Source organism: Clarias gariepinus, chromosome 21 (assembly GCF_024256425.1).
Source record: "Clarias gariepinus isolate MV-2021 ecotype Netherlands chromosome 21, CGAR_prim_01v2, whole genome shotgun sequence".
Taxonomy (NCBI): Eukaryota; Metazoa; Chordata; class Actinopteri; order Siluriformes; family Clariidae; genus Clarias; species Clarias gariepinus.
Genome location: NC_071120.1, coordinates 17,861,775 through 17,876,993, shown reverse-complemented (window position 1 = coordinate 17,876,993; position 15,219 = coordinate 17,861,775). Strand labels below are relative to the sequence as shown.

Here is a 15,219-nt window from a genome sequence, read left to right as displayed (position 1 = left end):
TAAAACAATAATGATGAATAACGTAAAAGTTTGTAATCATAGAATGATAAACGGAAAAAAATTGGGTATATACAGTAATATATAAATAGAGGTTGGAAAACTAACAGGAAAACGCCTACATGCAGCACTGCGACATTATATCCATCGGGCAGGGGTGGCAGTCACAGAGGGCCTTTGGGAAACTAAAGACATACAACACAGCTCCAGAAGCTGGCCCACTGCTATAAATCAGTTCCTGCTGTGCTGAGGTAGGCTTGATTGGTTTTATCTGAATGCCAAATAAGGCAGGTTTGCTGACAACAAAACGCTTATCAAAATGTGAAAGCTATTATCATAGCGGCAAAATGCTTCAGGGCTGATCATTTGGATTAAATTTCCAAATAATTGTTTAATTAAGGGATTAAAAGGATGTGCTGAGACACGAGTCCCCAGATGCTAACCAAGAACATGAATTGTACCAAAAACAAAACAAAGCAACCCATAAATTCAAGGAATTGTCATACTTGACATATTGCACACTTTATTTATTTATTTATTGGGGATAAAAATACCTTTTTTTTAATATTACAAAATATGGTTAGTATAGGGCAGCAATAAAATAGTTGAAGCGATGGTTAAAATGAGCACTTTGTTGCTGGATTTAAACTTTTTATATTTGCTTACTATATTAAACTTTTTATATTTGCTTACTATATTAAACTTTCATTTGCTTACTATAAATTTGCTTTATTTACACTTTAGGTAAAGCAAATGTATAGCAGCATTTTTTAACGAGCATCAAGAATCAGCCTTGCATTATAAAATCAGAATCATGTAAAAATTTACACCTGTGAATGTCACCCAAAGGTTCCCAATATTAATGCTTTTCTAAATCAATATGCTATAAAAATGTCACCTTCTTCACAAGCTGTCTCTTGCAACACTCTGTGTAACTCACAGCTCTACAGTATGTAACTCACATGACACAACATACACCTGGTCCTAGGAGGCTTTCCTGCAAAAAATCCTGCAAACCTGCTGTCCACTAATTGCCCAAACTTTATTACACTGAAGGGAATATGTAATCAGCTATATTTTCCATTTCTTCACCAACTCGTCTTCATTACAGAATTTCATTTTCAGCTTGCGAACATGTTTTTTTTTACATAGAGTTATGCATATTTTCAAATCCCTGGTTCAGAAAGCTCCATATTAATACCTTACCAGTATATTAATACCTTTGTTTTTTCAAGGAGATCCTCGGGACGAAAAAAAAGAAAAAAAAGACAATTTTATTTTTTAGAATATTTACATTAAGTGGTTAGCACTGTGGCCCCCGCCTCGTTCTCAAAGTCTCCTGAAATACAGTAGACTCCAAGCCCCCTGTGACCCTGTATCAGAATAAGCAACATAGAAGAAGAAGAATAAATGAATGACTGAAAGCATTCCGTAGCGTATTAAGGAAGGGATTTCTCAAAATTTTTTGGACACCAGAATTGTCCTGCTACACCTTAAAATAAATTCATCAGCAATGTTGTTTTATTGTAAAAATATATGTATACGTTTTTCTATGACAACTTAAGTAACCAGCTAAGCTACAGTAGATAATCTTCATTGAAGTGCTTTAAAACAATATTAAGGATTTAACTTTGTCAATTCAAGGATCAGGAAGATAAAGCATTTATTTTAACTAATGTTTGTTTGAAATTTGACTGCAATCTATCGGCCATATCGCAAAACCAACCTTTGCAGCTTAATATGCTATTGAATATAATCTAGTGTCCTCTTTTTAATTTTTTATATAAGAGCCAACAGCAAATAGTCATTCAGAAATTGACCCACTTTGAAAAGTTTTAGACGTGTGTTTAATCCAGCAATTAAGTCAAGGCGCACACAAAACAGCTAATACACTATATGTACTGTAGTGTGGCACAAACTTGGAAATACACAAATGCATTTAATGCCTTTGTATGATGTAGAATAAGATTTTATTTCACTGCCACTAAAAGTCCCAAACAATGTCCAGGAAGCCAGTGCCCATTCGCACAAAGCAATCGCCATGAGGTTAAGGTTTGTTAAGTTTGGATAAAGGATTTGAAAGGTTTGCACTATTTGAGCCGTGATTGCAGCTGTAATAAATACAGTACATTTGCCATGAATTGTATATATTATAACAGCAAAGTGAGACTAAATCTGTCAGATAACTACATTTTTTTTTTTTAATCAAAAGAAATATTTCATATTCTAGCAGTATTTAAAATACTGTACATGGAGTGGCTTATTGTCCAGCATCAGTGCACTATGTACTATTGTATGTATGTGGCTGCCTGGTACTGTATTTGAAATATACACTACCGTTCAAAAGTTTGGGGTCAAATACTATAAGTTAAGCTTACAGTTTTATGTGCAAGTGGCTCATGAAGTGTGAGCCAAACTGCCTTGTTCTACTACATGAAGGGAAAAGTACACTGTGCTCCACATGGTTGCGTTATCTATAAGGAGCTTGCAGTCTCTAATGCATTTTTTCTCTCAACTCTCTACAGCAATGCAGTTGTCTTGATTAATTGGAATACTTAATTTGTCATTAAACTTGATTAATTCAATTAATCTATCAAGCCTGTAGTCATTCTGTAATGTCACTGATAATCGATTATTCACCATGGTAACCGGAGTAGAAATGACATTTTGAGTATCTGCATCTCTGCTTCACACTGTTACATCCTCATGACTGTGAGAAAATGTTCTATAAGCTGTGTTGGCACAATATTCACTTTTCTTGTTATGCTGGTATCATTTACGTAGAGAATAGACGCGTTGATCGAGCAAATAGGGGACATAGAGGTAAACCCAGCAAATGTCTTCGGTTTGCCAAATCATGAGTCAGCTCTTCGAGATTTTGAGTTAGAGTTCTCGTTGAAGACTAATCAATAAGTCTCAATTTAGCCAAGAGACATTTTAGCTGAGAAGGTAGAATAGTTCAATAACTTTTTTTTTTCTGCAACACAATATAGCAGCAGACAACAATATAAATGCCACATTAGATTGCAAAATGAGAGCTACCACTGATCATCAGAGTTGCAATGCTAAAGAGATGAATGTGCAAGTCACCGTTAGCCTTTGTGCCTTTATAGTAATTGCTTACAGTTGGTCGTTGTGTTTGGTTATGTATTTAAGTAGGGCTACATACCTTTGGCAGGCACATGGAATAAAACGCAATATAATACACGGGGCAAGGTTTACATCCTAACCTAGATAACGGTCATTTTTTTCCCCTGTTATGCAAATCTATTCATAATGTGATTACACCAGGCATCTGTGCAAACTTAAATAGCAAAGCCTGTGTCTTCAGTTCAAGGAGCTTCTCCAGGGACCATCAGAGCAATTGCAATTTGGGCTTTGTGACTAATGACACTTGCTAGCAGTCTGGTTAAAAGTGATCAGTTATTTTAATGAACACTGACTGAGGAGGCTAACAAAGCCTTTCTGCCATTTTAGATAAAGGATTTACCAGCCCTTTGATGGGAAAATTGAACAGCGAATGCCTTACCTGTCTACTTCAGTTCTCTCTTAAACACTCAAGTACACGTCTGCTGGTAGGTGTCTGATCAGAGCAGCATAGAAGCCACAAAAATATTATTACTTAAAAACAATTATTTTTAATAAAAAGGTTTTTTTGTATATTCCACTTCAGCTTTAAATATATGCAAAATCATCCTTTGAGACTACTAAACAACAATTTAAGTGGCACATTCAACAACAACGTTTATTTTTTCCTATTGTCAAGCCCCTGTGTCCACACCTTTTACCTTCTAGCCTAGCAGTGCTTAATCCAATTTTAGTAGTTTCAGCAATTTTCTTAGTTGTTGTCTTTGTTTTAGGCCGTGCAATAATTAGACCCTTCTGGAATCTTCTGACATGGTTGGTTGAGAAATGAGACGCTCATTGCATCAGCTAGGGTTAAACAACTTGTCACCAGCTAATACTGTACATATTAATCACTGCCGAAATTATCCAGTGGATAAACCAGCATCCAACTATTTGCTTAGTTAAATCCAGTTGTCCTATGATCAGCTTAGAGTATGCCTGACCAACTGGATTTAACTAAGCAAACAGTTGGATACTGGAACTATTTGCGACTCATGTATGCCAGTGGGGACCAAAGGGCATCCAGTTCAATCCCATAAAAACCAATGCATCAAAAGTTCAGTGCAGGCCACAAAAGAAAGCACTAGAACTCTTAGTGCAACACAGCCTGCCACTCACAGTGCCCAGCAGGCAAAGTGGCTAAGGCCACCAACCGGGCCTTCAAATTTGCAACTTTCCAGATACAAATCTGATTGAGTGCCCATGCGATGCGACAAACAAGTCTGATCCATAGAGGCCCCGCCCCACAACCCGCATCACCGCTGCCATTGTCCTGGTGTCGGTCAGCACAGCACACCCACAAATGTCTGGTGCCGTCATGCCCTGAGGGCCAGAGATGCCCATGTGGGGAACCTACACATTATTGGGCATAATGTTTTGCATTGTAATGTGATGGCTGATCGGAGTATGTACAGTATGTGTATAGAAAATAGCAAATCAACATTTCAAATCATCAATTTGGGCTAATTGACAGTTAGCTTAGATTTATTGATTCATTATAACATGCCTATATGGCATATCGTAGATATTTTGTAGATATACTAGTATATTGTGAAACAGGCAGTGGTGATTTCATAATGTCAGGATGAATTTGGAACAACAGGGTCACAGTTTGACATGCTTTCTGTCATTAGACCTGGCAGTCACACTGTGGCTCCAAGAGAGTTAATGGGCTGCCAGTCACTAAGAGAATAGAATAGACAGAGACAGTAATACCTGTAGCCACTGAGACTGATCACTGTGTCCAGCCGTCCAGGCATTGACCTTCCCCTGCTTGTCCAGACGGGCCTTGCTGGGCTCCCAGGTGAACATGTCCATGTTGAGAGTTCGGAAAGTGCTGGACGCTGTGATCTGGTAGTCTTGTATGTGACCAGACTTCAGCCCCAGAGGCTCTGAGCATCCTGTAGTGTTAAATAGCTTATTAACCAATATAGGAGACAGATTTGAAAATGAATGCTGGAGTGGAGATTTAACAAGACAACATGGTGCTAACAATGCAGTTTATAGGGCTGCACTGGGTTCGGGAGTAAATAAATAAACCCATGGTGCCAATCAGAGATATTAAATTAGAATTAATGAGGTTTAAGATGCATGAGGTTGTAATAATACTACAACCCCCTACATTACTTTTCAATTTCATTCAATTTATTATTTTTTTTAATTTGATTTCTATAGTTCTTCAAAGAATAGATTATCACCACAATGCAGATTTATGTAAATCTAAATGTAGATTTAGATCACTAATGAGCAAGCCTGAGGCGAGCATGGCAAAGAAAAACATCCTGAAATGACAGAAAGAAGAAACTTTAAGAAGATCCAATTAAAAAAAAAAACTTTTCTGGACGGCACAGGACAGTAAGACTCATGGGAATCATTAAAGTGTAAAAACTAAAAGCAAAAGTCCATCGTAAGGATGTTTAGTACTGTATGAGCATATCGCGAGCACTGGACAGTCTTTATGAGTACAGCAGCAGCTCTTATAGTAGGTACGAATCTACAGTACCCAGGTCGAAGTATCCACTGAACACTAACCTGTAAGTTCACAGCCCAGGAGCTCCATGCGCAGGGTGCAGTGCCTTCTGCAGACTTGCGGGTAAATCCTCACATACTGGGCCTCGATTGGGGGGGTGAACGAGTTGGCTGACGGAGTGTTGTTATCAACGTTACCTCGGAAGATCTGCACATGGACAGCCAGGGAGGGACGTCAGTGCTCACGTTTAAAGATCATTCTTTCATTGTTGCTCTCGAGCTTAGTTATCAGAGATACAGTTTTAGGTATCTAAATAAAAAAATAAAACTAATAAAAAAAATTTAATATAAACAACGATGTCATATTAAACCACAGGAACAATTCTTCACTGTCATATAGCCAATAAACAACTTCATCTCAGCAAAATGACAAAGACATAAAAGAAAGTAAAAAGCAGACAGTGATGCAGCAAAAAATAAAATAAAAAAACCACCCAAAGTCATTAGAGGAGATCATAAAAAATAAAAAAAGATAAAATAAAATAAGAGTGGGAATTGAGGCTGGGTAATAGAAAATGAAGGGAGGGGCTCCGTCAAAAAATGATGGAGCATTGCGCATCCTTGGTGGCCCTACTGCCACTCCTTCATCCTGAAACAGTATAAAAAAAAAAAAATTCAATCTGAAGAGCTGTTGAAGTGTGTGGAGAGTGAGGCACGCTGAGCCGGCGGCTAATTAAAAACACATCTCACCGTATCCTCGTCCGTGCCCTTGACTTTGTACGTCCTCCATGTCTTTCCGTCGTCGCTGGCGGCCACTTTGTAGGACTTGACATATTCAGGGCTCCCAATCCGCTTGGCCCCTTGGGTTATCAGACCTGTGACCCGCATCTTTCTCTGCAGGTTTATCTGGAGTGAGACAGGGAGACGGAGGAAGACAGAGAGATGAGTAACGGAGAGGTAATCAGTGGTGTCCTTCCCAAGGAAGCTAGAAAGAAGGATGGAGTGAGCTCAAGGGAAAAGGAGGGCTCTAAGTCGTTTGCATGCACAACCTGTCCCACACTGCCCTAATATAAAGGCACTGTATACATATTTAGTGAGCCAATGATTCATATCTGTATTCAGACTTAAGCATGAAGTGGGTGTGGTCTAGACTTGGAAATGTTTTTTATTACATTTTTTTATTATTAGATGATTTAATATAAGCCATATCACAATCCCCGGGGAAAAACTGAAAAAAAAAAAAAAACAATGTCAGTTCGTGTCAGCAACGCGGCAAACATGCATATTTATAAAAATGTAGCGAGAAAAAAGGGCAACACCTGGAGAACATCCGTGCAGACTTGGGAAGATAATGCAAAACTGTCTATCCACATTTATTTGAATGTATTTATGTCTTGTATATAATGTACGTCTGTGTGTGCTCCTGTGCATGCATGCGACATCTTCTCATTCCGAACCGAATTAACGTGCGATCCTGTCCGCTTCTATCAGAGACACGTGGCAGAAGAGTGAGTAATGGGGCTTTGATAACAACTCCCACATTGCTTGATGTCACGTCTCGTCTATCTCACTCATAGAGAGCACCTAGAGACCCCGGTCTGTACCGAGGCACTTAGTCTACCTCCAGACATCAAGTCAGAGCAGTCAGACAGATCTGCTGATGGTTTATCTGAGGTGAAGCCGTCTTTGAGTTTGTCTGGTGCTTATTTGGGCGTATGGAAAGTATGAGGAAGGGAGGGAGAAGAGGAAGAGAGAGATGAATAAAAACGATAACGATGCCCGGTCCTTTTATGAAATGAGGACAAACTGATAGTTATGATTCATGCTGTAAAGTGATTTGCTACAGCTGGGTGTAGTGTGGTGTGAGGCTTTGGTGTGAGAATAAGTGTGCAAGAATGCTACAGTCAGCTGCTCCTGATGACAGCTAATTCACCATCTTACGGCACATGAGCGCTGGCTCTGGGGATTTTCATGGTCCGCACAAATCACCGCCTCGATGCACTCTTTCTTTCGCACAGAGATGACTCGAGGATGGTAAAGCACACGGATACCCGATGTGAAACACAAGAGAACATTCCCATCTGGTGGGAAAGAGATTATTTAGTCATTCGGTTGACTTGTGGGGCTTAAAAAAAAAAAAAAATCTAATTACAGGTACACTGAGTAGGACTAACATATGTGGTAGTAAATCATGCGATACTGGATTACTGCTGACTATGTGAGCTGCTTTAACTGAAACAGTAATAATCCTCATGCAGAATATTTTCCTGCACGATTACTTTCCTGCGTGTGGCGACCGAGCTGCTACACATACCACACACACACTGCCATCGAACCATTCATATTTTCCTCAGCAGGTTTCAATAGAAAATATTATCAGACATATCAAGATCTGGCTCTTATTTTCTTCATGCAGCCAAGAGTAAAATAATCTGATGATCTTGATGATCCAATGCTGTTATGCTGTTATTATAGCAGTCCTCTGGGAGATAGAAAAAATAAAAAAGATCAGATTGCACTGAACTCTTATCCATCTACATTTTCTTTGTCATTGCCTGCTTAGAACCAAAAACAACGGCGGCCAATTATTTGGCCTTGACTAAAAAGCCATAGCAATAGTAATTGGGGCGATGCATCAAGCCCATAATGACCACAGATGTTGGAGTCCTTTCACCTAGTGATACATCTGGCAGGCACACACACACAGCATCGGAAACATCTGGTGCCATGATATTTGTCAGTTTTTGCGGAAATTGTTTGGGCCACAGATGACTGACACGGAATAGCGGCGCGTCCCTGAAGCCGTCCATCACGCTGACAACGATTCGCACGAGGGGCGTTTAGCAGTCATGAGCTAAATTCTCTAGCCAGCGGACAAAATTGGAAAAGGACATATAGCTGTACATGATCTGGCAACATCGACACTTTCGGTAACTTGTGCACGAGTGGCTGCACAAATGAGTGAAACGAAGTAATACAAAAAAATTCTTTTTTTTTTCAACGGTGTTGAACCCACCGTTATATTATACAGTGAGATCTCGCATAGAGACACTCTTACTGTGTCCTTTAAACAGCAAGCAATGAGTCATTTAATGTAAGATGTTTCACCAGAGATAAAAAATAAATAAATAGCTCGATTACAGATATGATGTCAAATAAATGCTGATTTATATAACCAGCATTATGTTAACCAGTATTATACAGTATTTTATGCGTATATAGTAAAGTACTGTATGTTATGCTATTACGCCCTTGGTACTGTACATTTCTCTTTATCACAACACTGTTGAATTAACAATCTGATTGGTTATAATATAGTGATTGTTTCTCCTTTTCCTCCTACAGATGCTCTCCATTTATTTAGTGTAACAGTCAGAGTTAAAGCTGGGACTTTCCGACATACAGTAACATTTGCAGTTTTTGTTAACGTAACAAGCTGTATTTTTGTTGTATACGTTTCAAGAGACATAAAAAGAGAGGCTGGTGAGTGGATATCATGCACTGGCTATTGTGCATAATTTCATGATCTGCCTTCCCTAATCAAGTAGCAGGTGCTTGAAACCAGAAGTGGAGATGGTTGAAGAAAGTGATAAAACTAAATGTCTATATTTGGGAGAGAGAGAGAGAGAGAGAGAGAGCGAGAGAGACTTTTTTGCTATGACTTTATGGCTACAGTAAGTTAATACAAGCTCAGCACTTTCAGAACTTTCAGTAAATTTAAAGACAAGTACTTTTGCTCAAGTAGAATTGTAAATGGAGGACTTCTACATTTACTTGAGTAATGTTTTACCTAGGGCATCTATACTTTTATTCATGTACTCTGCCTTAGTGATTCCAAGCACTACATTGTTTTCCAGATCTTTCACATTTTTTTGGAAGTGGGTGGCCCTGTGGCGCAATGAAGAGCGCATTGAACTTCTAGGCTCAGCTGTGGAGCTACTCAAAGGTTGAGGGTTCGAGTCCCGCCAGAGTCGCTTGCTTGTCACCTTCTTAGGGGCAGTGGTAGCTCAGTGGGCTAAGGCGCTGAGTTACTGATTTGAATAGTCTGCAATTTGATCCCAAGCTTCACCAGGTTGCTCCTGTTGCAAGGCCCTTAACCCTGTCTGCTCCAGGGGTGCTGTATCATGGCTGGCCCTGTGCTCTGACCCCAATTACACTGGGATATGCGAACAAAGTATTTACTGTGCCGCTAAAATAAATGAAATTTTTTAATATTTATATTATTAACTTTTATATTATGGATATCCATTATGGATTCTTTCCAAATCTGGGAACCTGTACCTTTAAAAACCATGCAGCGTGTGAGCATATTCTCCTGTATAAATATGTTCAAGGCTGACATCAGGATAATTCATTTCACAAACATGGATATGTAGAGACTGCAGCAAGATGGATAATTAAGTTGAATTATTGCCATATCACAAGCCTGGCCCACACTGGGTTAATTGGGTGGGATTAATCAGAATGACACAGACATGCCACATATCAGAGCTCCTGTTGGTAAATTAGGAGGAAGTAATCAGATTGTGTTACACGGTTTATTGGACAAAACAATAAACAAATCTAATGAATCTAATTAATAACTTCATGTATCCTGTCCTTATTAACGGTGTATGTTGTGCTTGTGCCAGAAAACTGATATAATTATCAACATGGTTAATTATTGCAACTTTTACATATTCTCATTTATCTTCTGTGTTAAGGCACACCTACTGTACAGTACTGCAAAAAATCCAAATGTGCAGAATATATCAAAAATTATCTTTTTTGTGTAGAGAACTAAACAAGCCCAAAAGCAGCATCCTTTCCATCATAAATTTCCTGATGTCAGAGATATAATCTGAGAACTGTCCACTTCAAGGCAAAAGAAATTTCCCCTGAGTGCCACAAAACAATCGCATGTCTGCAAGACAGTCGAGATGTAGACAGCACACACAAATCTCTCTCACACACACCTTCCGTATCGAAACATCACCTCAGTTAAACACGCACAACGCACATGCACACGCAAGCAAAAATCATAAGCACTATTTATGTTGTTATTCGCAGCTCTAGGAGTCAGTTTGATTTATGTTACTGTTGAGCATTACATCACCTGCGGCAGCGTTAAGTCAGACGGGAAACAGAAAAAGAGGAGATAAATTAAATACCGCAATCTAAAAGTATTTCCATATAAGTAGCATTTCAGTATGTTTGTTTTTCTCCATTTGCAGCAGATCATTCAGCAATGTGTGAACAAGACAGTCACACCCGAGTGTTGACCAAAACATAGGGTCACAGGATTCCTGAGTCAGGTGTTCTCAGTCTAGACACCCAGGTGGACTTCCAGAGAGAAAGAGATGCAAAAAGTGATTCAAACATGTGTAGTTTGGAAGGAGAGATAAAACAGCCGTGACATGCAAAATAAGCCGAAATATTTTGCAGAAATACATACAAGTTCTGAATAATTTGACTAGTAAACAAGATGGTAAATGCTGTATCTGATGCAAAGAGCTTTTAAATTCAATTTTATGAATCAATGCTTCTCTTTTATCAATGTTTCTATTTTGCATTAATTCCTATTTAATATAATGATTTTCAATGCAAATTAATACACTAACAAAAATGCATGAAAAACATAATCTGCTAAATATTTACAAAAGTTTATAGTATTAGTAGTATTACACTCAAGCTGACGTGGACTCCAGAACCATTTAAAGTGTCATCTGATCACATGTGCTTTACTAGAAGAGACGAGGAAAACCTTCTTCTGAAGCTGTTACTATGCTCGATATTACATTTACAGTACTGTGCACAAGTCTTGAGCTGCCCCTCACTTCTTTGTATTTTGCTTCCAAAGAGTTTCAGACCTTCTTGTATTTTTAATATAGTCTTGAGGATTAGTTCTCTAGGCTTCCTGTCTGGTTCTCTTTAGAGGCAAGTTTTTAGCTTTCATTTCCAGTCAAGTTCTTATACCTGACCTGTTTCAAGTTTTTTCTAACCTATGAATCATTCAATCATAAAAAAACAGTCCAACTTACTGTAGGCATGAACCAGGGAGAAACAGGCGACCTGATCAGACCGGTGAGTAATATCCTGGTGATGCTGAAAGGCTCAGTGTTTGGAACAGATGAGAGGGGAAATAAGGTTGCTGCTAAGGTTGATACATAAACAGCCCATTTTTAAAAAACATTTTTATCTTAAGGCACTTTACAGCCGTCACAATAAAACATTTGTCCTAATTAATTTCATTTAATTCACATAATTTAATATAAGAAGGAATAAGAGCAGGCTCAAGATTTACAGTACTGTATACAAACTGTATAGGCTACGTTTACACTGCAGGTCTCGATGCCTAATTCTGATTAGATTTTTGACCGTCTGTTTATACGTTCTTCCAACTATGACTCATATCCGATACACGTGTTTACACTTGCCATACCATCTGAAACATCACGCATACTTAAAGGGAGGTTCTTGCGCTACACACTAGCCAAGATAGACGAAGGTGAAGTATGCTTGACACTCGATACATGCAAAGTTTGCGAAACGTCGGCATGGTTTTAAAACGGAGGAGGAGAAAAAAATACGGGATAATTGCAGCCTGTAGATATGCATCATTCACCAAAAACTGATTTCTTAATGTTATTTAGCCCAAATAAGCATTTAAAGGGCGGGAAGTCGCAGTTTTAAAGACGTACAGAACACAATGACTCAGGAAATGAGGTGTTTACACGATAATCACATTAGCACATATCTGATTTATATCTGATTTATTTCCGCATATAAAGGAGGCCTGAAACTGATCTCGAAATATCGGAATGCATGCATTTCTTTACTGTTTACACGAACATAGAACATATCCGATATGTGTTATATATGAGCAAAAAATCGGAATTGGGTCACATTTACCTGACAGTGTAAACGTAGCCATAGTGGTCTAGAAATTGTGTAGAATCTTAATTAATATGTATTAAGAATATTAAACATGTACTTACTTTAAACATTTCAAGATTTTAATTGCGCTCTTTAAATTTATAACTTGTTTATTCATGTTTATTTACATTTTTCATTACTGTGTTTCTGATAAATAAACATGAGTACTGTACATCAGCCCGTAAAGTAACCCCCGCCCCACCCCCCACCCAGCCACAGTCAGGCTATGTGTTTAGAAAGCGGCAACTGGATTAAAAGCAGACATAAAGCGAATGACTGATACTTTAACCCGCAATGAGCAGAGAATCTATGTTGTCCTCATGCCATTACCAGAGCATATTGCTGCAAGTCTGCCAACTTATTCTCCCCAAATTCACATGGGGCACTCTTCCAAAGCACAGAACCCTTTTCCACATGGCATCATTAAATCCAGACAAACATCATAAGTACTTTATGTTCCTTGGTTTGTTCAACACCTCTTTCACCGACATGCCTGACTGTGGCACTTTGACCGACCCCTAGCTGTGTGCACAGACTATGAAAAAAAAGGGTGTTCTTGGAAGTTTTTTGTCAGGATGAACTGCCCTAGCTACCATTTCCACACATTAACTAAACTTCGATTTTAAAGAGGTAGTAGTTTAGTGGTCAGATGCCACTAGAAGGTTGTAACAAATTGGCAGAAATTATTACATTTAAGTCGCTGACATTTAGCTCTGATGCACATCTTCTTGCTTTTAAAGCAGATTTTCTGCAACAGACCTTTGTCTCTTGTCTAAAGATAAAATATCCTTAAATGAATATTAAAAACCAAACTGTGAGTAATAATATGTTCTTGCCATCTGAGTAGTTGACTCTTTCAAAATTGCCTGCATGTTTCAGAATCACTTAACAATCTTTAGTGTTCAGAGGAAAGTTGTAAGTACTGGATAATATTTCCCTTCAATCAAGATGTAAATGGACATTTATACATTTATTTTGTTGCCCTTTAAAATACCGGGATATTATCCATACAGCATGTTTTTCTTAAAGAATTTAAAGGAATTAAAAATGTTTAAATTGTTGCCCATATGATTCCATATTAGAAATAAATCCATGTTTTTTTTTCTCAACAAACTGGTGGATTCTTTAAGCACAAGGGTGTTAAAAAGTACATACAGTAAGGAAACAGAAAACAACCTAGTTGTTAGACTCAAGTTAAAATATATTTTTTTGCCAACTCCCTTTAAATCGACCACTTTTAGTCATCATCTTGCTTTTAAATCAGATTTTCTGAAACAGACCTTTGTCTCTTGTTCGAAGATAAAATACCCTAAAATTAATATTAAAAACCAGACTATGAGTAATATGTTTTGCCATATGAGTAGTTTACTCTTTCTAAATTGCCTGCATGTTTCAGAATCATGTTTTCCTTTACTAAATATTTTAATTTACATTGCCCCTTGTTGCTCATTTAAAAAAGTGGCTTAGTATGTACAGTATATGTTTGTATTAAAGAATTTAAGAACTTCAAATCTTTATAATGTTACTTATACTGTATGAAAGGTTTGATTGCACAATGAGATAAATTCATGTTGGCAGGTTGGTTTTTTTCTTCTTCAACCAAGCAGGATTACAAATTTTGAGGCACAGCCACGTTAAAAAAAGCTCATAAGAAAACAGGAAACAACCTAACATTCCAAGGAAAAGAAATCGATCACTTTTAATCGTAAGGTCATGCAAATATTCCATGCAGTGCCATGGAGACGTATATCCTGAGAACACTCATTCAATCAAGGATATTCAATTGCTTTGCATGTTACAAGGATGTGTTTAAGGAATGAATCAGAGTTTCACAGGGTGCCACTCATCGTGGAAATAAAAGTAAATGGACTGCGACTTCTCTCCACTGTGATTGTCTGGCATATCAATCAAATGTTCTCTACTGCAGATAGTTTCAAAGAATACCAAATGATCTAGAGGAGAGACCGTGGCACAACATTGATATGCACTGATATGCTGCGATGTCAGTTCCACAACATTACTATCAATCACTCAACTCAAAGAGATGCGCTGACGGCATTCGTGCAGCCAGAAAACACACTGTGAATTTCATGTGAAAAAAAAAAAAAAGAATCTCGTTGTAAGATTTTGGAAGCAATGTCAAAAAGGCAATGAAAGTTCACAACAAGAAAATGGAAAGCTGCAAGCTTCAAATGTGAATATAATGTTTGCCTCCATTATTTATTAATTGCCTATGTATATCTTAGTTGTATAAAAAAATAAGCATTTTTACTGTAAATTATAAAGCAGCGATACATTCACAGGCATTTTTTAAAAAACATATATCATTTAAATAACCCACCCAACTCTTCATGTTTCTACATCCACAAAAAACAAAGGTTAAAAAAAGTGAAATCCTTTAGCTAAGACAAAGGCACGCTTTTAAAGAGGTCTTTAAAGGGGTTCCTGGGAGGCCAGTGTTTCAGACATACGTTAAGAAAGAAATCCGTTAAGAAAACTTTCTACCTTGGTGGTATCAAGCACTAGTGAAAAGCCGGGATATGTTTTTTTTACTCGGATAACTTTTTTTTTTTTTTAGCACAATCAAAATTCCGCAGCTAACTTGAATGACAGTCGTATATTTAAGCAATATCACATGAGAGAAAGCGCTGGAGTGCACAATCCCTTGTTCTGCATACAAAGTAGTGCCCTTGATTTGGGATTAGAAAGTTA

General features: G+C 37.9%; 1 protein-coding gene across 1 annotated transcript in view; it reads right to left on the bottom strand.

The window, feature by feature from the left end:
* Positions 1-15,219, bottom strand: part of edil3a (EGF-like repeats and discoidin I-like domains 3a) — a 209,566-nt gene that overhangs the window by 43,792 nt on the left and 150,555 nt on the right. The window contains exons 6-8 of the mRNA XM_053481489.1: positions 6,343-6,498; positions 5,656-5,800; positions 4,840-5,024 (exon numbers count right to left, since the gene is read on the bottom strand). Coding sequence (XP_053337464.1) covers positions 4,840-5,024; positions 5,656-5,800; positions 6,343-6,498 — 486 coding nt within the window. The remainder of the gene's footprint in view (positions 1-4,839; positions 5,025-5,655; positions 5,801-6,342; positions 6,499-15,219) is intronic.